Source organism: Phodopus roborovskii, unplaced genomic scaffold (genome assembly GCF_943737965.1).
Source record: "Phodopus roborovskii unplaced genomic scaffold, PHOROB, whole genome shotgun sequence".
NCBI classification, from domain to species: Eukaryota; Metazoa; Chordata; class Mammalia; order Rodentia; family Cricetidae; genus Phodopus; species Phodopus roborovskii.
In genome coordinates this window covers 70,500,056-70,517,915 of record NW_026126418.1, presented here as the reverse complement: position 1 = coordinate 70,517,915, position 17,860 = coordinate 70,500,056, and the positions used below count along the sequence as shown (strand labels likewise).

At 47.7% G+C, this 17,860-nt stretch overlaps 1 protein-coding gene across 2 annotated transcripts in view; it reads right to left on the bottom strand.

Annotated features, from left to right (window-relative positions):
• Med27 (mediator complex subunit 27) overlaps positions 1-17,860 on the bottom strand; it is a 168,034-nt gene that overhangs the window by 15,156 nt on the left and 135,018 nt on the right. Inside the window, exons 5-6 of one of the 2 annotated variants that reach the window (XM_051185031.1) lie at positions 9,576-9,683; positions 958-999 (exon numbers count right to left, since the gene is read on the bottom strand). In XM_051185031.1, coding sequence (XP_051040988.1) covers positions 958-999; positions 9,576-9,683 — 150 coding nt within the window. The remainder of the gene's footprint in view (positions 1-957; positions 1,000-9,575; positions 9,684-17,860) is intronic. The other variant, XM_051185032.1, reaches the window with a different exon arrangement.

Below are 17,860 nucleotides of genomic sequence, written 5' to 3'. Positions count from 1 at the left end.
TACCCTCCTGGAGCTGGATTTTCATATCATTTCTCATTTAAATTTTTAAAGGTTTAGTCTAATTTTTCTGTGTATGGGTGTTTTGCCTGCATGTGTATCTGTGCACCATGTGTGTACAGTGCTCTCTGCCCTCAGAGGCCAGAAGAGGGCGCCTGATACCTGGAACTAGAATAACAGTTGTAAGCTGCTATATGGGTCTGTAAATCATACCCAGGTCCTCTGAAAGAGCAATAAGCACTATTAACTGCTGAGCCATCTGCCCAGCCCCCTTCCTATTTTTTCTTAACAGTTCTTTATAGTTTTAGGAAAAAGGCAAGTGAGCAGTCGTGAGGGCAGGTGGCTGTCAGATGCAGTAGGTTGGGTTCCATGTTGCCTGTTTCTCTCAGCCTGCCTCTAGGTGCCGGGGCAGACTACAGGCTCTGAGAAACTGCATTTCAGAGTGGGGGGGAGCTTGGAACCACCTAAAAATTGCTGCCTTGAGAGAGTCCACACTACACACAGTAAGTAACCCCCCCCCCCCCCCCCGTGAGTACACAGCCCTCTCTCTGGGCTCTGACAGCCTAGCCACCATTGCCATCTCAGAAATAAAGTATGACCACCACTCCAACCACAGGCAAAGACCAACCTGATTTTCATCCCCAAGCTAACTACTTCTCCATGTCATATAAATGGAGCCATACAGTAGGAAGATACACAGGCAGCAGCCTGTGCAGGAGAGGATGACCTTGCTTCTGATCCTCCTGCTTTTGCCTCCCAGTGCTGGGGTTACAGGTGTGTGCCGCCATGTTACCCAGGGTTTGTGCCTTCTAGGCAAGCACTCTGCCTAAGCTGAGAGACAGCCCCGATCTTTCATTTCCTCCTCACTTTAAAAAAAAGCCTCTAAGATGAAGTTTAAACCTAAAAGCATTCATGGTTTCCCCATGCCTCCTGAGTAAGATACAAAGAAAAAAAACTTACCTTCTGAAATACTTGATAGTTGGATTTGGACCATATGTCAAGCTGTTAGGGGGAGAGAGAAGAATCAGCATCAGTTTCAGTCAACCCAAGAGAACAAGACAGTGCCAGAGTGGGACCCAAGTGGCAAAGGCCTTCGACAGCCTACCTAAGTTTCTTCTTCACCAACCTCCAGGTGACTTAAGAAATGAAATAAAGGACATGGGCCACCAAGCCCAGCCACAGCCAAGCTGTAGAACCTGATTCTTCCTGAGGTCTCGAACCCCTTGAAGTGCCAAGTCACCCTGTGCTCTTCATCTGCACTGTCCTCCCCACAAGCTTGCGCAGGCTCCCCTTGGACTGCCCTCAAAGCTCAATGTCACTATAATCAGGTAGGTTTCCCCCAGTTACCTATCAAGATATTAGTTCTGACACCTACTTTCTTTGCTCTTTGAAAAGTGAAAGGTTTTCTAACACCAAGGACTGCTGCTGTTTCTTTGCTTGCTCCTGACTTGACTTGGCCCATACAGAATGTGAGCCCAGTGGCAGAGGTGTGGGCCTGGCACATCTCGGGCATCAGGAGGTCACTGGTGAGTGAAGGAGAACCAGCAGTGTGCAGCTGAGGACGCACGCCAAGCTGGGTAGCACACCACACCCTCCGTACATGTTTTCATTCAGTCTTCAGATGGGCTTGGCTTTCCTGATGAGGGAGTTCAGAGCCATCCCCTGCCAAGGTCAACTGGAGAGGCCTCTCACAGACAGCAGGACGGCATCATCGGCTGCTCAAACCTGCTGGCACCAGCAGCCCCGGGAGGGTTTTTTTTTGTTTTTGTTTTTTAAATTTATTCTTCTCTCATACATTACATCCCTGATAGAATTTCCCTTCCCTTTAGTCCTCCCAGTTCCCCACCCTCACCTCCCCTTCTCTTGTGTTTCCCTTCAGAAGAGTGGGCCTCCCAGAGATAGCAACCAAACATGACATAACAAGTAACGCTAAGACCAGGCACAAACCCTCTTACCAAGGCCAGATGAGGCAACTCAGTAGGAGGAAAAGGGTCCCAAGAGAACCCCACTTCACTGTCAGGGAGTTTTGTTTTTTAAGTTACAAATTCCTTGCTTTCCCCTCTGGAGTGGCTGGGTTAGCTGCTTATGAGCCAGTTCCTGGGTTTTTTCCCCCCAGCACCCCTGCTGGGCTCTGGAACTGGCTGGGTTAGGAGGCCCTGACTAAGGAGACTCCATTGCACAAACAAGGAAAGCGCCAGGCCCCAGATTCGATATGGGCAGAGTTCATGGAATCCAGTCCAGCCCACCCCCACACTGGGGTCTCACATGCAGTACCTCAGTGGCTTAGTCTAGTAGAAATGATTTTGGTTTTTCCAAGCTTGCAGGTAAGCCACACCTTCTCACTTTAGAACAAATGATGAATGGCAAACCCAGAATTACCCCAAGACAGAGACTGCAGGAGCTGCCACTCACAGATAATGACAAGTGAGGAAGCCTCTGTGTGTCCCAGAGGTGCTAGACAGGTGACTTTAATAAATGAGGTCAGGAGCTGAGCAAATGGGAATGCCAAGTGAATGGTCTCCTGGACCTGCCTCTGGGGTTGATTGGTGGTCAGGTGGGAAGTCTGACCCAGGACAGCTCAGGCCTGTGTGCTTTTGCACTGATTTGCAGCACTAGGGCACACAAGAAGTAGCATGTGGAACATGCCTCTGAGCCACAGGAAGTGAGTACTGCACTTGACCTGGCTACTTCAGAGTCCTTTTTGTTCTGAGGAAACACCACAAGGTAGCTTTCTGAAGAGTCCTTGGAAATTAGAAGCTGAGTTGCACCCTGGCACACACCCCTTCTCCCAGCTCCTTCCTATTGGTGACTGGTTCCTCGTTAAGTCTTAGGTGCTGAAGGGCAGAGTGGGTGTGAGGGCTTCCTGCAGGGTGGCTGGGCTCTGCCTGGGAGAGCAGAGGGGGCAGCCCAGCTCCAGAGTTGGTAGACAACTCGGATCTTTGGTGACACATTCATGTATGTCACTGGGAAAATGCACCCCACCGCCCACATCAAATCCCTCCTGGCTCCCCATAACACCCTAAACAGCAAATCCCCAATACCAAATTGTACCTCCTGTACCATAGAGGCAACACCAAATTCCAGTCTCTGTCCCCTTTTAACCAATAGATGGAAAGAAGAATTTGAAACACCTCCAGGCATTAGAGACTGACAGTATGGAGGGGCAGAGTGACCAGAATAACTAACTCTGCCAGAAGCCTCAGATACAAAGGGCCACTGAGTTGGCTCTGTGGAAAAAGGCACCTGCTGATAAGCCTGACGACCCGAGTTCAATCCTCAGCATCTCACTGTTGTTGCCTCCTACCCGTTCACACTACACAACACATTGCGACAAGGATGCCAGTCATAAAGACACGGAGATGGAAGTTGCACACATTCAAAGCTGTAGACTTTACTTAAACAATTATCTTAGGGAAAAAAAAAAAAAAAAAAAAAAAAAAAAAAAAAAAAAACACCTCGAGGGAAAAGCTCAGAGGCTTAATTAAGAGATAGACCCCGTAGCCTAACTGCAGATTCTCAAAACAAGCCTTGCCTATTCACTGTGCTTCCTTTTTGAAAGGTTTAAATATGCCATTCAGAATGCTAGGGGATGATTCTACCATCTGGGACAGCAAGGCCTCAGACAATACAGTCCATTTACCTTGTGCACATGGCCGAGAAAGGGACCTGGTAACAATGGGCTCTCCTTTTGCTGGGAACCTGCGGCAGGTGGCTCATACTTATCTTCCGCTAGGTTTATGCTGGAGAAAGCAGTTTAAATGAGTGCTCTGGAGTTGATGCCCTGTCTCTCCTTAGGGCCAGGGAGAGCTCAGAAATTCATTTCAGGAAACCAAGGCTGAGCTCTGTGAATATTTATTAGCTCTTGCTTATTTGCTGCAAAGGCAGGCATTGTTAACAATTTTTTTTTTTTTTTTGCTAGCTGCAATATTAAAAAAAGGAACATTATGGAAGCTTGGTGAACAAGACATTATACTGAACTGGGGTGTCAGGAAGAGAGTGAAACTTCCCTCAAAACACTGGGCAATGTTTGAAGGATTTGAAAGAGCCAAGTCAGTCTCATGGAGCCTGGTGGATGAAGCTGCAGTCCTAGTGGCAGCCAGGGGACCTGGCATTGCAGTGTATTCAGGAGGGAGTAGGGTCTATTTTCAAGGGAGTGGAATGCAACCCTGTAGATGAGTGGGTGCTCATGTTTGTTCTCAGGATAAATATCAAGAGGTTAAAAAAAAAAAAAAAAAAAACCCTAGAAGCATGACGAGAAGCCTAAGGCAAGGTCACGGTGTCTTTGCTGATCTGGTACCTCCACTGCAGCTGCAGGGCCCCTTCCAGTGCTGACACACAGACATTGTTTCCAACTCACAGATGAGGAAACTGAGGCTCAGAGACCATCACAGCTAACTGATGGAAAATTTGAGAACAGGCCCATGTCTAGAGGCTTACCCTGGGGGGAGACTGCCTCTCAGCTTGAGTTCAGATGGGATATTACTTGAGGGCTCCTCTACAATGTCACTGGCCAACCTCTCTGGGGGTGCTCCTGCAGAGTTCAACCTCACAAATCCATGCCAGGCCTGCTGCTGTGCCAATCATTTCGCTAACATTCATTTAGCAGTATGCGAAAGTGCTGGCAGCTTATCAGAAAGTTATCAATTCTTTATTTCATTTCAAAAGGCGGCACACACAGGGAATTTTAAATGATCTAAAACGGACACTTCCAAATGAAGCTCCTAAACCGCAGCAGGGCCTCAACCTTTAAAGAAAACCTTTAAAGGGAGGCCTGTCTTGCAAGGCCAATGGGTGACAGATGTGTCAGTCTGAGTGAAGAATATAACTGGGCACCACAGAAGGATTTTTCTGCAGCTACCCAAGTTTTCAGAGCCATGGCAACTTCTGTGCGGTCATCTTCTTCAGCCTCCCCGCCCTCCCAGAGGAAGAGAGGAAACAAGACTCACCAGGAATGCAACAATGCGGCTCTATTATTCTTCAACTCTTCACTTTCAATCAGTACATGCATTTGTTACTAAAAAAATTGCTGAAAGCACAACTTCAGGGTACCCTCTGCAAAGGAACCCAGCTGGAGTCATCCCTGTTCCCAGCTCTCACCCTGCTCCCCAGAAGTAACAAGAGGCCATTTTTCTGAAGGTCGTCTGAACAATTTCAAAGGCTATAACAAATCAAAATGTTCCCTGCATCTAATATCAAACGGGGCTGATGCCAACACTTATTAGAGAAATCAGATTCAAACTTCCCCCAACCCCCTCGACCCAAACACACACACACACACATCCAACTTTGAAGTGGGAAGAATGCAGGATCAGAAATTACCCTGGAGACAGCTCTGGCTGTCTTTGAAGGCTCCCTTTGATACGGCCATTTCTTCTCCTCTCTTACGCTCTGAGGCTAAAAGCTGCCTTTTTTTATTGATATGGGGTAATTAATGAAGCTATAGCATTAACATAACCTAAATCCCCTAATAAGATAAATTCAACTGAGACAATTCTATTTTTTCTATCCCTTAAGTCTGACTGATACAAAATCAGGACAATGGCCAGGTGTTTCACCCAGCCTGTTAGCATGCTGAGTCACGGCCCTCACTCCCTGATTACAGTGGTTGGTAAGTCTGAACAGCAGTTTTGTTCTTAGAGGAATGAGGCTACCAGTGCTTGATATCAAAAATATGCATCACAGGTAAAGAGACAGGGTATCACAAAGTGGCTGCTACAGCAAAGCCCCAGGTGCCAGTGTGCTGGTATGGATGCTGATGGGAAAAACTGGCTGGGTCTGGCAGCTGTGTGTGGGGGAAAGGAAAGCCTGGCTACTACCATATCATTAAAGACATTGTGCTGGATATCACACAGGTAGGGCAGAGGTTATGGCCACAGGAGGCTCTCTGAGCCCATCCAGTACACCCCAGGGTGAGCTCCAGAGGAAAGCAGCAGGACAAGCCCGGAACCTGGATACTGGTTCAGCAAACACAGGGTTGCATCTTCTTCACAGCGAAGCTGCAAGGGACACTGTGTCCTTGCAGACCAAGCCTTAAGTCCAATGGTGTTCTCCAAATCTTACATTTTATTGGGGAGTGTGACACAAGTGTGTGCATACTAGGTTCAGCCCTCAGAACCAACACCTGAGGAGTCTTGTCTTTTGTAAAATGCTTGCAGATATGGGACTAGTCAGTGAGGAGCAGTAGCAGGGACAGGTCAGCTGAGGGCTTCTCTACCAACAGGCCTGGCCCTGGCAGTCTTGCTTGGTCTTGAGCCCATGTACATAAGTACAAAAGGGATCAAAGGTTTCTGTCCCACCATGCTCTGATGCCAGCCATCCTCAAACCCAGATTCCCTCAAAATGCCCACTTTCTGCTGTACAGTGAAGAAATAGCCATCTTTCACGAGGAAGGTGTGAATGTGGGCTCATGTGTAACCCTTTAGTCTGATCATTTATGATTCCAGTGCCCACTGTTTCTTGATTCTTTATTTTCCATTTCAGCTAAGCATTTTCACCTCAGTTGGCAATCTCACTAGCGTCTCTCCAATACACTGCAGGGTTTCCAGGCTGTGCAGGCACTAGGGTCTACCCTTAGCACAGCCACAGGACTGAGCCACATAAGCAATTCCCCACCTTTGGCTCCAGCTTCCCTCTCTGCATCAAGAGTCTGACAGTAGTGTCTAAGGCAATGGCCAGGACAGGCTGAGCACTGCAGGTCCAAGACTTATACCCATAAGGCCAGTTATGTTAGCAGATGGGGGCTGGCAGGAAGGAGGGAGAGAGAGGGAAGGGCAAGGATAGAGTAGGAGGGGAGGAGAGAAGGAGGATGGGAGGAAGGGACACACACACACACACACACACAGAGAGACAAGAGAGAGAGAGAGAGAGAGAGAGAGAGAGAGAGAGAGAGATACCCTGGGAGAAATATGTGAAGAATATTAAGAGGTAAAAGTCTGTCAGGTGGACTAGGAGGGCAAGCACCCAGGGAAGGCAGAATGGGCAAATGCATGCAACAGCGTGGCTGTTCTAGGGGCCACATTGGGCATAAGGCTGGAAGTTGACTGGATACATGCAGAGAAGGGGGGCAGGTAGGGTTAGAACTTGCAAAGGTGTCTGGATCCTGTTCTGTAAGCCAGATCTCAGAAGCATGTTATACAAGCTGCTGATAGAACATGCTCGGAGAGCAAAGTTGGGACCACAGAAGAACTTGGTGACCTTGGGAGGAAAATATGTACCTCTTAAACATTCATAAAGCACAGGCATAAGCCAAAGGCTCTAAGAATGTCTAAAGACACTTAACTTCTTTCCTGGGATAGAGGGATGGCTCAGAGGCAGAAGGATCATTTACCTAACTGTGAGAGGCCCTAGGCTTTACCCTTGGAATTGCACAATAAAGACAGAGGGGACCCATCTGTAACCCAGGGTTTCTTAAACTTGGGCATATGGGCTACCCTGTACTTACCTATTAATGCCTACCTCCTACTCTGGGAAGGCTGCTCCAAGTAATACTGGGATGGTGCGAAGCAAGAGAGCCCTATATATGCTGGGTGTTCATGGGTGGGCTGATCTGTAGGCCGAGGGCAGAGCGAACTGTGGAAGGGAAGGAAGACTGGAGCCTGGATGTAAGTTGGCAAGAGCAGGGGTCAGATCAGCAACAGTGAGACAGTGAGATGGAGGAGGCAGAGGGCAGACACTGGGGGTTGGGGTGATCTAAGAGAGGTGATGGCCAGTACCTGTTGACAGCATAGCCCTCAGGGATGGCAGGCAGAAAGGTTTAGGCAGTTGGGTGGAGGAATGGCTAACCAAGGCAAGGCACAGGGGTGCCAAGTTGAGGAGATGAAGAGTTGAGGCCCCTATAGGAAGACTGATCCCTGTGTAGGTAACATAGCTAAGAATGGCTAAGCGGAGTGGGCAGAGGGAGGAGGGGACCGAGGTAGCAGGAGTCATGGAAGAGATGGCCAAGAAGAAAGTGTGGTAGAACCTGCTGCAGCAGGCCACCAGAGAGAGCTTCAAGAGGGACACAGTAAGAACTACATCCCAATTTCCTGTTTTGAGTATAGCACAAAGTAGCAACCATTACTTTCTGAGTGTTCCCCAAGGGCAGAATGCGGGTATCCCTGTTTGTGACTGTGGACAATTTGGGTTTGGTCAGCAGAATTATCACAGGCAGCTTGCCAGCAGCACGCACGGCTGGCAGACTCTCCATTCCTGGTCTGAATTTGGAGGGTGGCTCATTTGTATCCTGACTTGGTAACTTTGCAATCATGGTGCTGCTTACAGCTTTGTTCTCAAACTCCAATCCATGAGGAAGGGAGCAACAGCAGTTTTCCATAGGCGTGATTACAGCATCTTCCAACCAAAGCTGGAAAAGACCCAAGAGGAATGCCCACCATTGGCCAGTCTTCCTAGGAGGCGTGCACTAAGCCTGTCTGGCTTTTGCAGTAGACCAGCAATCAGGAACCCCAGCTCCCTCCATCTAGGCAGAATTCAGAATCCCATCCAGGCCATGCCCATTGGAACATCACCCTCACACTTTACTCTTGCTCCAAGGACAGTTTGATTTTTCCAGAAATAAAAGGTAATCTCTCCTCAAATGATTTGAAACCAACCAGACCTATATAAATCAGGCAGAGAACTTGGAAGAACAATCACTTCTGTGGTAGCCGTGGTCTGTGGAACGTAGGGACTCTGGGTGTGGCACCAGTACACCTGTCACATGCTAAGTCTCATCTACCACCTGCTTTTCACGAACTGTCTATTCTCATTATAATGTGGCCATTGAGTGGCAACAGCTATTACCAAACACATTTACATGTTAATATTTTAAATGAGAAAAGGGAAAGATCCCAAGAGAGGAAGAAGATCTCAGGCTGGAGAGTGACAGGGGAACCTGGGTGTGTCTGTGGGGCAGGTGCTCATCACGCTTGGGAACAGACACAAATGAAGGCTGTCAGGTCTCATTAGTGTCCTCCACTGCTTCCCACAGAGCCAGATGGACAGTGAGAGCGCAAGAAACTGCAGGTCAATGGAGTGAACGCTCCAGAAAAACCCATCACCTGGGGAAGCACCTGCCTTCTCATGGAGGCCCTCAGCGTGCTTGGCCGTGGAGAGTAAGCATTCAGTGAAACAGATGCTGTAGGAAGAAGCAGTCTTCCTGCTGAGGTATTCAGTGTGCAGCTGAGATGGGACTTCCCAAGGGCCACTTGTGAGTGTCAAGGAAAGAGTATCATTGGGTTGTGTCAAACTAACTTTCTCATGGCTCTAGGAAAAGCAGAATGCTGAACCCTGGGCTATTGATGTGCTGGTTGGCTTGGGGAAAAAAAAAATCTATTTCCTCAGAAGACATGTCTAATGAGGCAACTGGGGTCTAAGGTGATCAATTAGAAATTCAAGTGAGGCCATCGGGCTTGGAGTGAGCACCAGAGGCTTGAAACAGCAAGTGGAGAGAATGAAATAGTTTTTGTCAAGGGTTCGTCTTCATGCTGACTAGTCTGTTAGTGGATTGCTTCGGTGCTGACTTGCTGGTTTTTAATATCACTCACTTGGAACTCCATTCTGGGACAGAGAAGAACCCTTTCCCAAGACTCCATGATGCTCACCTTACCATCCTCTGTGTAGACGTTCTCATTGTACCCCTTCACAATTGTGCGGTCGATGAACAGGCTCCTCATGACGACGATCACTTTCAAAACCTTTCCCAAGGTCACCTGTCAAAAAGTATATGAATGTGAAGGCTCACACTCAACATGCAAACCACACAGAGCTGGGTCGGATAGTGGAGGCAGAAACCATCATTTATCTGTCCTACTTCTGATTGAGGCAGCAGAGGACATGGAGGGAAGGCACAGTGTTTAACCTTAACGTACTTGATAGACCCAGCCATGACAAGCTCTTCTGTAATATCTGTGGTGATAGCTTAGCTCACTTCATCAGCACCATAGCTTTGCCTTGGTGGAGCTGCTCATTAATAGCTCATGAAACATGGAGAAACAATGCTAAGTGAACCTGAAGGGAAAGGAAAGTGGCTATGTGTTATCCAGGAGGGAAACATGGTCCTGATAAGTAAGTGCTTTACTCTACCAGAACCTAAGCAATACCATGGATGAAGAAAACACCTAAAAAGCTGAGAGTACTGGCACACGCCTTTAATCTCAGCACTCGGGAGGCAGAGGCAGGTGGATCTCTGAGTTGGAGGTTACCCCGGTCTACAGAGTGAGTTCTAGGACAGACAGAGCTACATAGTGAGACTCTGTCTCAATGCCCCCGCCACCCCTCCAACACACGCACACAAGAAAACACCTAAAAAGGCTCTCACAATGCCAGGGAAGTGTCAGACTCTTCACAGTAATAGAAGTAATGCTGTCTTTCCTCAGGGACTCAGGCAATGCCTGAGATGTATGCCTGCTTTGTTCCCAGGTGAGACCTTGCAGGCAGGCCTAGTCCAGAGCCCACTGGAGGCTTGTGGGCTTGGACGTTCTGCTGGGACTAGAGACCTCAGATTTGCTGAAAGGAAACCCTGCTGATCTAAGACAGTCTAGACGACACAGCAAGCCTGTCTTCCAGGACAATTTGCTGCCAGTGTCTAGAGACTACGTTCAAACATTCCTTTCTTGGCCCCCTGTTCCCTGAAGCTTTCTGCCTGTCTCTGATGACCACCTTCCCATTTTCTTGAGCAGTTCTGGGTGCTGGTGAGCATTCTGACACCTAGTTCCCTTTACCGGGGCTGGGATGATGTTTCCTTCCATTTTATGTGCCTTACCTGTGCAGAACATAAGCACGGTAAGAAAGCGCTAAGATATACTTGTTTATATTTAAGGATGCTAACAAGTACATCTTACTATGTACTTTTAAATAGGTGACTTTCTTTGAGTACCTAAGAATCACTATTTAAGGATGCCAATGCACTACAAGGCAGGATGAGCAAGGGCCTCCTAGAATGGAAGGAGGATAGGGCAGAGCCCAGGCTACAGGGGAGACAGACCTAAAAACTGAGGGCCCATCCCCTACCACACAGATGGTCAGCTTAGAAGCTTCCGTAACTGAGGACCAACTCTAAAACACCTGAATCTAGATGGTTTTAATTAACTGAAAACTGTTTCAGGAACTTAAGGTTCTGGAGATGGGTTTCAGAAATGCACACTCAAGGTATCAGAAGGAAGAGAATGGCTCTTCTGTCTTTCCACCAAAAGATGATCACCATTCACGGTTTTGGGACACTTCCTTTAAATACTTATATTACTCAGTACACACGTTTCTCATATTCCTGACATGGACAGATATATGGAACTGCAAAACAAATTCGAATGTAATTGTGCCAGGGGTCTTCCTCCATATTGCCACAGTCTTCAGAGAAACAGTGCCACGTGGCCTGGCTAGCAGCTCCTCGGTTCCTTTTCATCTCTCCTTCTGCCACATGCTTAAGGTGCTTCCAAGTGTCCCTAGTATAAACATCAGGTACTTCTGGTACAGTACTGCCACTGCATGTGGCATCAACATTATTATTTTAAATTACATTTTATCTACTTATTATGTGTGTGTACAGGTCAGAGGGTAACTAGTGGGTATCTCCTTCCAGCATGTGAATTCCAGGGGTTGAACTCAGCTTGTTAGGTTTGGAGGCAAGAACCTTTACCTGCTGAGCCATCTCGTCACCCTAAGGGGTATTTTCTATTTTAGGATAGATTCACAGAATTCTAATTACTGGGGCAAATACTACAGTCTGCCAAGCTGCTGTCCAGGAGAGCTGTGCCAACCAGAAAGCTGCCCGCACACCTGTTTCACTCCTCTTCATTCCATTCTTGTCACTAAAGGGAGCTATTAAATTGAAAACAACAGGGCTGGAGAGATGGTTAGGGGTTAAGAGCGTTGACTGCTGTTCCAGAGGACCTGGGTTCAACTCCCAGCACCCACATGGCAGCTCACGAGTGTCTGTCACTCTAGTTTCAGAGGAGCAGAACCTTCCCAAGGCAAATCACTAATGCACATAAAATTTAAAATTAAAAACTTTAAATTGAAGACAACAAATAAACTGACTCCTCTTGCCACTCTAATCCATCAATCACAATTTAGGGTACTTTAGGGGTGGGAGGATTATATTTTGTGACGTTTTACTTGGAAACACAGGCTGGCCTTAAACTCTAGAGCAATCTTCCTGCTTTTGCCTCCTAAGTGCTTGGATGACAGGTGTGAATCACCATGCCTGACTTTGAAGTTTGGGTTTTTTAGATTAATTTCTATTTTAAGAAACACATGCATCAGAGGCCCGAGGAGCCAGATGCCCTGGAGCTGGAGATACCAGTAGTTTTGTGCTGTCCAACATGGGTGCTGAGAACCACAGTTCAGGTCCTTTTCAAAAGGCATTCTCAACTGCTGAGCCATTTCTCTAGCCCCACCCCCAACTTGGTTAAAAAAAAAATACATTTAGTACAGTTGGGTGTGATGGTGCATGGTTTTAATCCCAGCACTTGAGGCTGAAGCAGATGAATCTCTTGTGAGTTTGATGTCAGCCTGGTTTATAGAGTTCCAAGTTAGGCAAGGCTACCTAGTGAGACTCTATCTAAAAATAAACTAAGTCAAAACCAAAACCAAACCAAACCAAAACCAAAAACCAAACCAAAACCAAACCAAAAAAACTAAAAAACCCTATGAACCCAACTCCTGGCCACCTAGTGTTACCTCTACTTTCCCCCTTCCTGTACTGTGAATCAAGTAACAAAAAACAGCATCAGAGCTCTATAAAATACTTTAGTATGCATCTTTAAAAGACAAGGGCTTTGCAAACAAAAAAGCTAAACTGCAACAGATCTCATGTCTAGAGAACAGCAACTGTCCAAGACGCTGGTGTATTAGTTATCAGATTTCCAACAGTCCCCTAAATGCTACTTGATAAAGAATAAGAACTTGTTCACATGATGACCCAACTGTGGGCCAGGAGTGACAGCTGGCACACTCTATCAGCCCGAGCTGGGCCTCTCCTGCTTTGCTGGGTGAAGAGGTGGAGGAAGTTACTGTTCACAAGGCTCAGGGCTGCACTCACACAGACGGCTAGGAGATGAGGCCAGGGTTTGGGCTTTTGGCAAGAGCCTACTGTACTCATGAGGACTGGCTGGTGCTGGGCAGACTTGCACTAGTTTACATTATTATCTTTCCATTCCCACAAGACTCTATGAAGTCTGTCAGAGAGGATTCTGGAGTTAAGGCCTTTGAATTTCAGCTTGCTCTTGGTATCCAAACTGAGTTGGGTCTTGATTCTGCTGCTGGGAGGTTTGGACTTCTTGTACCTCTGAACAAAGTACTTTTGTGGAGACGTAGCTGTCTCTGTTGCAGAACTGCAAGGAGCCCAGAAGGCGATGCCAGATACAAGGTATGCCAGGTGCCAGAGGCTGGTGTGGAGGAAAGGCTCAGTAGCAGCTATGGCTCCTCAGCCTGAACATGTTTGGAGTTTGTTGAGGTGTGATGGTTTGAGGCCAGTTAGCAGCAAAGATGGAACCAGAACCACTACCTAGGTCAATAAAGAACCACTCGGGACTCATCCTCCCTCCTGCTGCCACACTCAAGGCTGTAGGGAAGCTGTGGTGCTAAACCTCCAGGATGAATAAAATGGTGGGTCTCATGAATGAATTCTAGGCAGAAAGTACCTGCCAGCCTGCAAGGCAGGGAGGACTGAAGCTGCCACAAGGCTGGCCAACCAGATCTCACTGACCACAGTGATGGCCATTTGCTGGGCAGAACAAGTCAAGGGCCTGTACTTTTGCATGGGCTTCCATCCCGCAGGCATTATGGACAGGAAGTATGACATAGAACAAGTCAGTCTCTTGTGTTTGTCTGCTTAGAAGAGGAATGAAAAGAGGAGGGGCTGGTTGGGGGGGGGAGGATGCAGGTCCTAATGCTCATCATAGGGTGGGGTTGGCCACAAAGCCTCCTTCTGAGTGTGACGTGGTAGAGTGGAAAATACCAGCCATCAGTATGAGATGGGTACACATTCTACAATGTGCTTTCTAGCCCCAGTGTCACTCCAGTAGGCTGGATGCTCCTGGATGTGGAGTGTGCAAGTTTCTAGCGTGTCTGGATGCACCAGGTTGTAGTGACCTTGCCTTTTGACAGACAGATACAATATATTGCAGATGGGTCATGGACAACTTTCTATATCCAGCCAAGGCTGCCATAGTCAGAAGCAAGATGCTCACTGACAGGGGCTATGGGTTGGTTTTTGGCAATGGCTATGGGGTGTCATGGATAAAAGCTAATGCCATCTGGTAATGAAGCATGCTTGCTGTTGCCAAGGTAACACTTTTCTATACTGAACAACACAGCTCTTGAGAGCTCACTCACCACTTTGCGGCAGTTGGTCCAGTGAGTGTAAGCGGCACACTTGTAAAGACAGTCAAGAAAGCAATGCTTCTTGACAGGGGCCATAGAGCACTTGGAAAGGTACCAGGCAGCCTCCCTGCTGGCCTCCTCATTGCAGGGACAGTGTCTGGAAGTGCTGGCATTGCCAGTCTCTGGTGGGTCAGCTGTGCTCTGAGTGGACGGTGGTCCCCAGCAGCTATCTGTCAAGTTGCACTCTCCTGAGAGGATCCTAGCTCACTGTCATCAGGAATGTCACAAACAGGAAAGGAAGTGTGAGGAAAGCCAAAAAGGGAAGAAATGCTTGGTTTAGCTCTGTCACTGACAAAACCCCAACAGACTTGGTAGCTGAAGTGTTGACCTACTGGTGACCATCTCTTGGCAGGGGAGATCGCCACTCACTCACTCTTGCAGCCTGTACAGAGCCAAAGCAGTCTGAGATGAGCAGTGTCTATGTGTAGGATTTGGGGGAGGCAAGCTGACCACATGAGGAGGAACCCAAGCCAGGTGGCCCCTGACCCAGTACAGTGCATGTGGGCTGGAGGTAAAGGGGACATCACAGGATTTGCTATTCTGACAGCATTTCTGAGCCTTGCTTTTGGTAGAGGGTGTCTTATTTTTAAAAAGCTAACCATTCCTATAAAGCCACCCATGAATGCTTTTCCATACAAATAAGGTCGAAGCCTTAAGGGGCCCAGTGCAATGGAAGAAATGTTTTGGGGTGTAGAGGCAGAAAGGCAGGTACCCACACATCTCTAGGGGGGCTTAGTAGTCATTTTTCCTTCACTACAATCCCAAAGAACTTTCTCCACACTAATTCTGAAGGACTAGAATGAAGCAAAGGATCCCGACAGGAGTTTATTTATCATGTGAGATGTGCCCCACTGGCTCCAGACACTGTCCAGAGACTGGAGTAACTGCAGAGCTCCTACCCCCCACCTTTATCTCTGTAAAGATTTATTTGTATTTATGTGTATATGTGCCTGTGTATAAGCCACCTATGTGTAGATGCCCGTGAAGGCCAGAAGAGGGTATCTTTTTCCCTGGGGCTGGAATTACAGGAGGTTGAGAGCTGCCTGATGTGGGTGCTAAACCAAACTTGGGTCAAGAGCTCTTAACTAATGAGTCATCTCTCCAAACCCCACCCTCTCACTGTTAAGGGATAAACTGATGATAAAAGTGTCATGCATCTGCACAGAACTGGAGGTCACCTAGTGCTCCCCACATGCAGCACTCAGTGTACATGCAGAGCATTGAGGGAGGACAGCATGGTGCTGTATCAGAGCCACCTGACACAATTAGAAAGGCTCAGGGTGGAGGCAGCTGTGCCTAGGGGTAGTCCCTGGGTTGCTCCAAGCATACTCTTCCAAGGAAGGTTCTTGGTGTGGAATGAGAAGCTCGAGGGCACCCAGGCTTTGCTGTCTTCTTGGGGTCTTCTCTTTGAATAACACACTAACCTCATTCCCTAAGGATGGGGCATGCTTGCATGGCTGCAGTGAACTCCTCTAAGAGCCCAGGAGGCAGCCCAGGCAGCTGTCTTATTTCCATTTTTAACAGAAGGAAGCTGGAGATTTGAGTCCAAGGTCGCTGTTTTTTTGTGCAAGGCTAGGAGCTACCTCTTGCTGTTTCCCCATATCTTGCCTAGTCCATGAATCCAAATGGCAGCAACAGTGACCACAGAGCCAGGAGTCACTTGACCCTCCAGCCTCCCGGCAATCTTTCCTGGCACTGTGCTAAGTAGCTCTAAACCCCACTCCCTAGGACTCCGGCTTCCCTCACCTATGGCTTTGTGCAGACTTCCAACCCTATGATAAGACGCTAATAATGCGCCTGCTTCGTCTAATTTTAGTGCATTTTAAAAAGCCAGCCTTCTGGATTCCACACAGCTGCTGGAAATGTGCAGCCCTGCTAGAGACATGCTGGGCAGAACTGTCCTCCAAAGAGCAGCCTTGGAAGCTGTAGCAGCGAGGGGCGTGAGGTTGCAGAGTGCTGGTGGCTGCTTCTTTCTAGGAAACAGTGGGGCTAGCTGGAGACACAAACATCTGAGTCAGGCTGACTCTGAGAGGTCCAAGCCCTGGCAAGGATGGGGTCAAGAGCACGGACTGTCTGCTGTACTTTGCAAGATGGGGGTGTGGGATCTGTGAGGACAGGGCAGCAAGTCCAAGGGAATGAGGGGCTGTGACTAGGAAACCACCAGGGCACACTGAGGACCAGCACAGAAAAGGTCTCTCCATATTTCAGGGTGTGTGCAAGAGAAGGACTCAGGTGTGCAGCTGTTGCCAGAGCACCATGTCATAGATGAAGGGCAAACTAAGGAAGAAAAACTCAAAGTGGGAAGAGACTCCCACCTGGAAACTAGGTTTGAGATACAAAGTCAAACAGCTGTAGGGGTGGTGGTGGTGATTTCTATTTCTCCTATTGACAAGGACCACAAAACTTGGTCAGGTAAAATGAATCTGCATAACAACATAGAGCAGTGTTCCCTCAGACTCTTCTGCAGATCCTGGCTCTGCCCCACTGGTAGTGTGTCTGGGCAAGTTACCCTCCTTAGAAAACGTCCTTCTTCTTTAGCCAATAAACAGGAAGAAACAAGGGTGGCCAGTGATTGCTAAGCATAAGGCAACGAGTCAGCTAGCAGTTTTGTAGGGTCATTCCTGCTAGCCCCATGTCACAGGATAAAGACAAGAGCTGTAGTTCAGATTATGTCCTGCCACCAACAGGATGACATGGCCTGGGAGAAGCTAATCAGTGAACCCTGGCCTCCTCTTCAAGGTAGGACCTCAGTGAGGACGCACAGTTGGCACTACTGTCTCCCTGAGCCATGCCTCCAGCTCACTACATGGTGGCAATTGCTATATTACTGTCGTCATTATTTTTAATAATTACTAAACACCCTGCCTAATAAGGTTTATTTCTCATTAGGTGGCTTAGTCCATTGGTAGGTAAATTGGAATCATTTGCTAAGGAGCCATTAACATTAGCAATTTGGGCACTCTAAACTTTCTTTAACTCTTGCCTCTCTAGAAAACCCAAAGCTGCCCTGATTGCAGGGGGATTTTTATCACACGAAACCTAGCTACTTGGCAGGCAAATTTCACAGAAAGGTTCATGGCAAAGAGTTACAAAATCATTTTCCACTTTGTATTACAGACATAAAATTCTTCACAATTCTATTTGTCTTCCTCTGACAAAAATTCAAAGAAAGAAGATGGACTACGCTTCTCATGGGCTCATTGTCCTTCAGGCTTCCCTTATGCTGTTAGGGATCATCAAAATCAAACCCAGTGGACATATATATATATATATATATATATATATAGCATTTCCTGATGAGTGAGGATGGACACAGGCTAGCTGATGAAGAGCAGCCAATGATTGCTGACCATACTAAAAACAATGGGTGCTGTGTACAGACTTGAAAGCAATCCTCCACAGCACATGCCCTGTCTCTGACCTAGCACAGAGCATGACTGTCAGGCATGAGGCCCCTTCCCAAGGTAGTCTGTGAGGAGAACCTGATGGATTGGGTATAGCAATG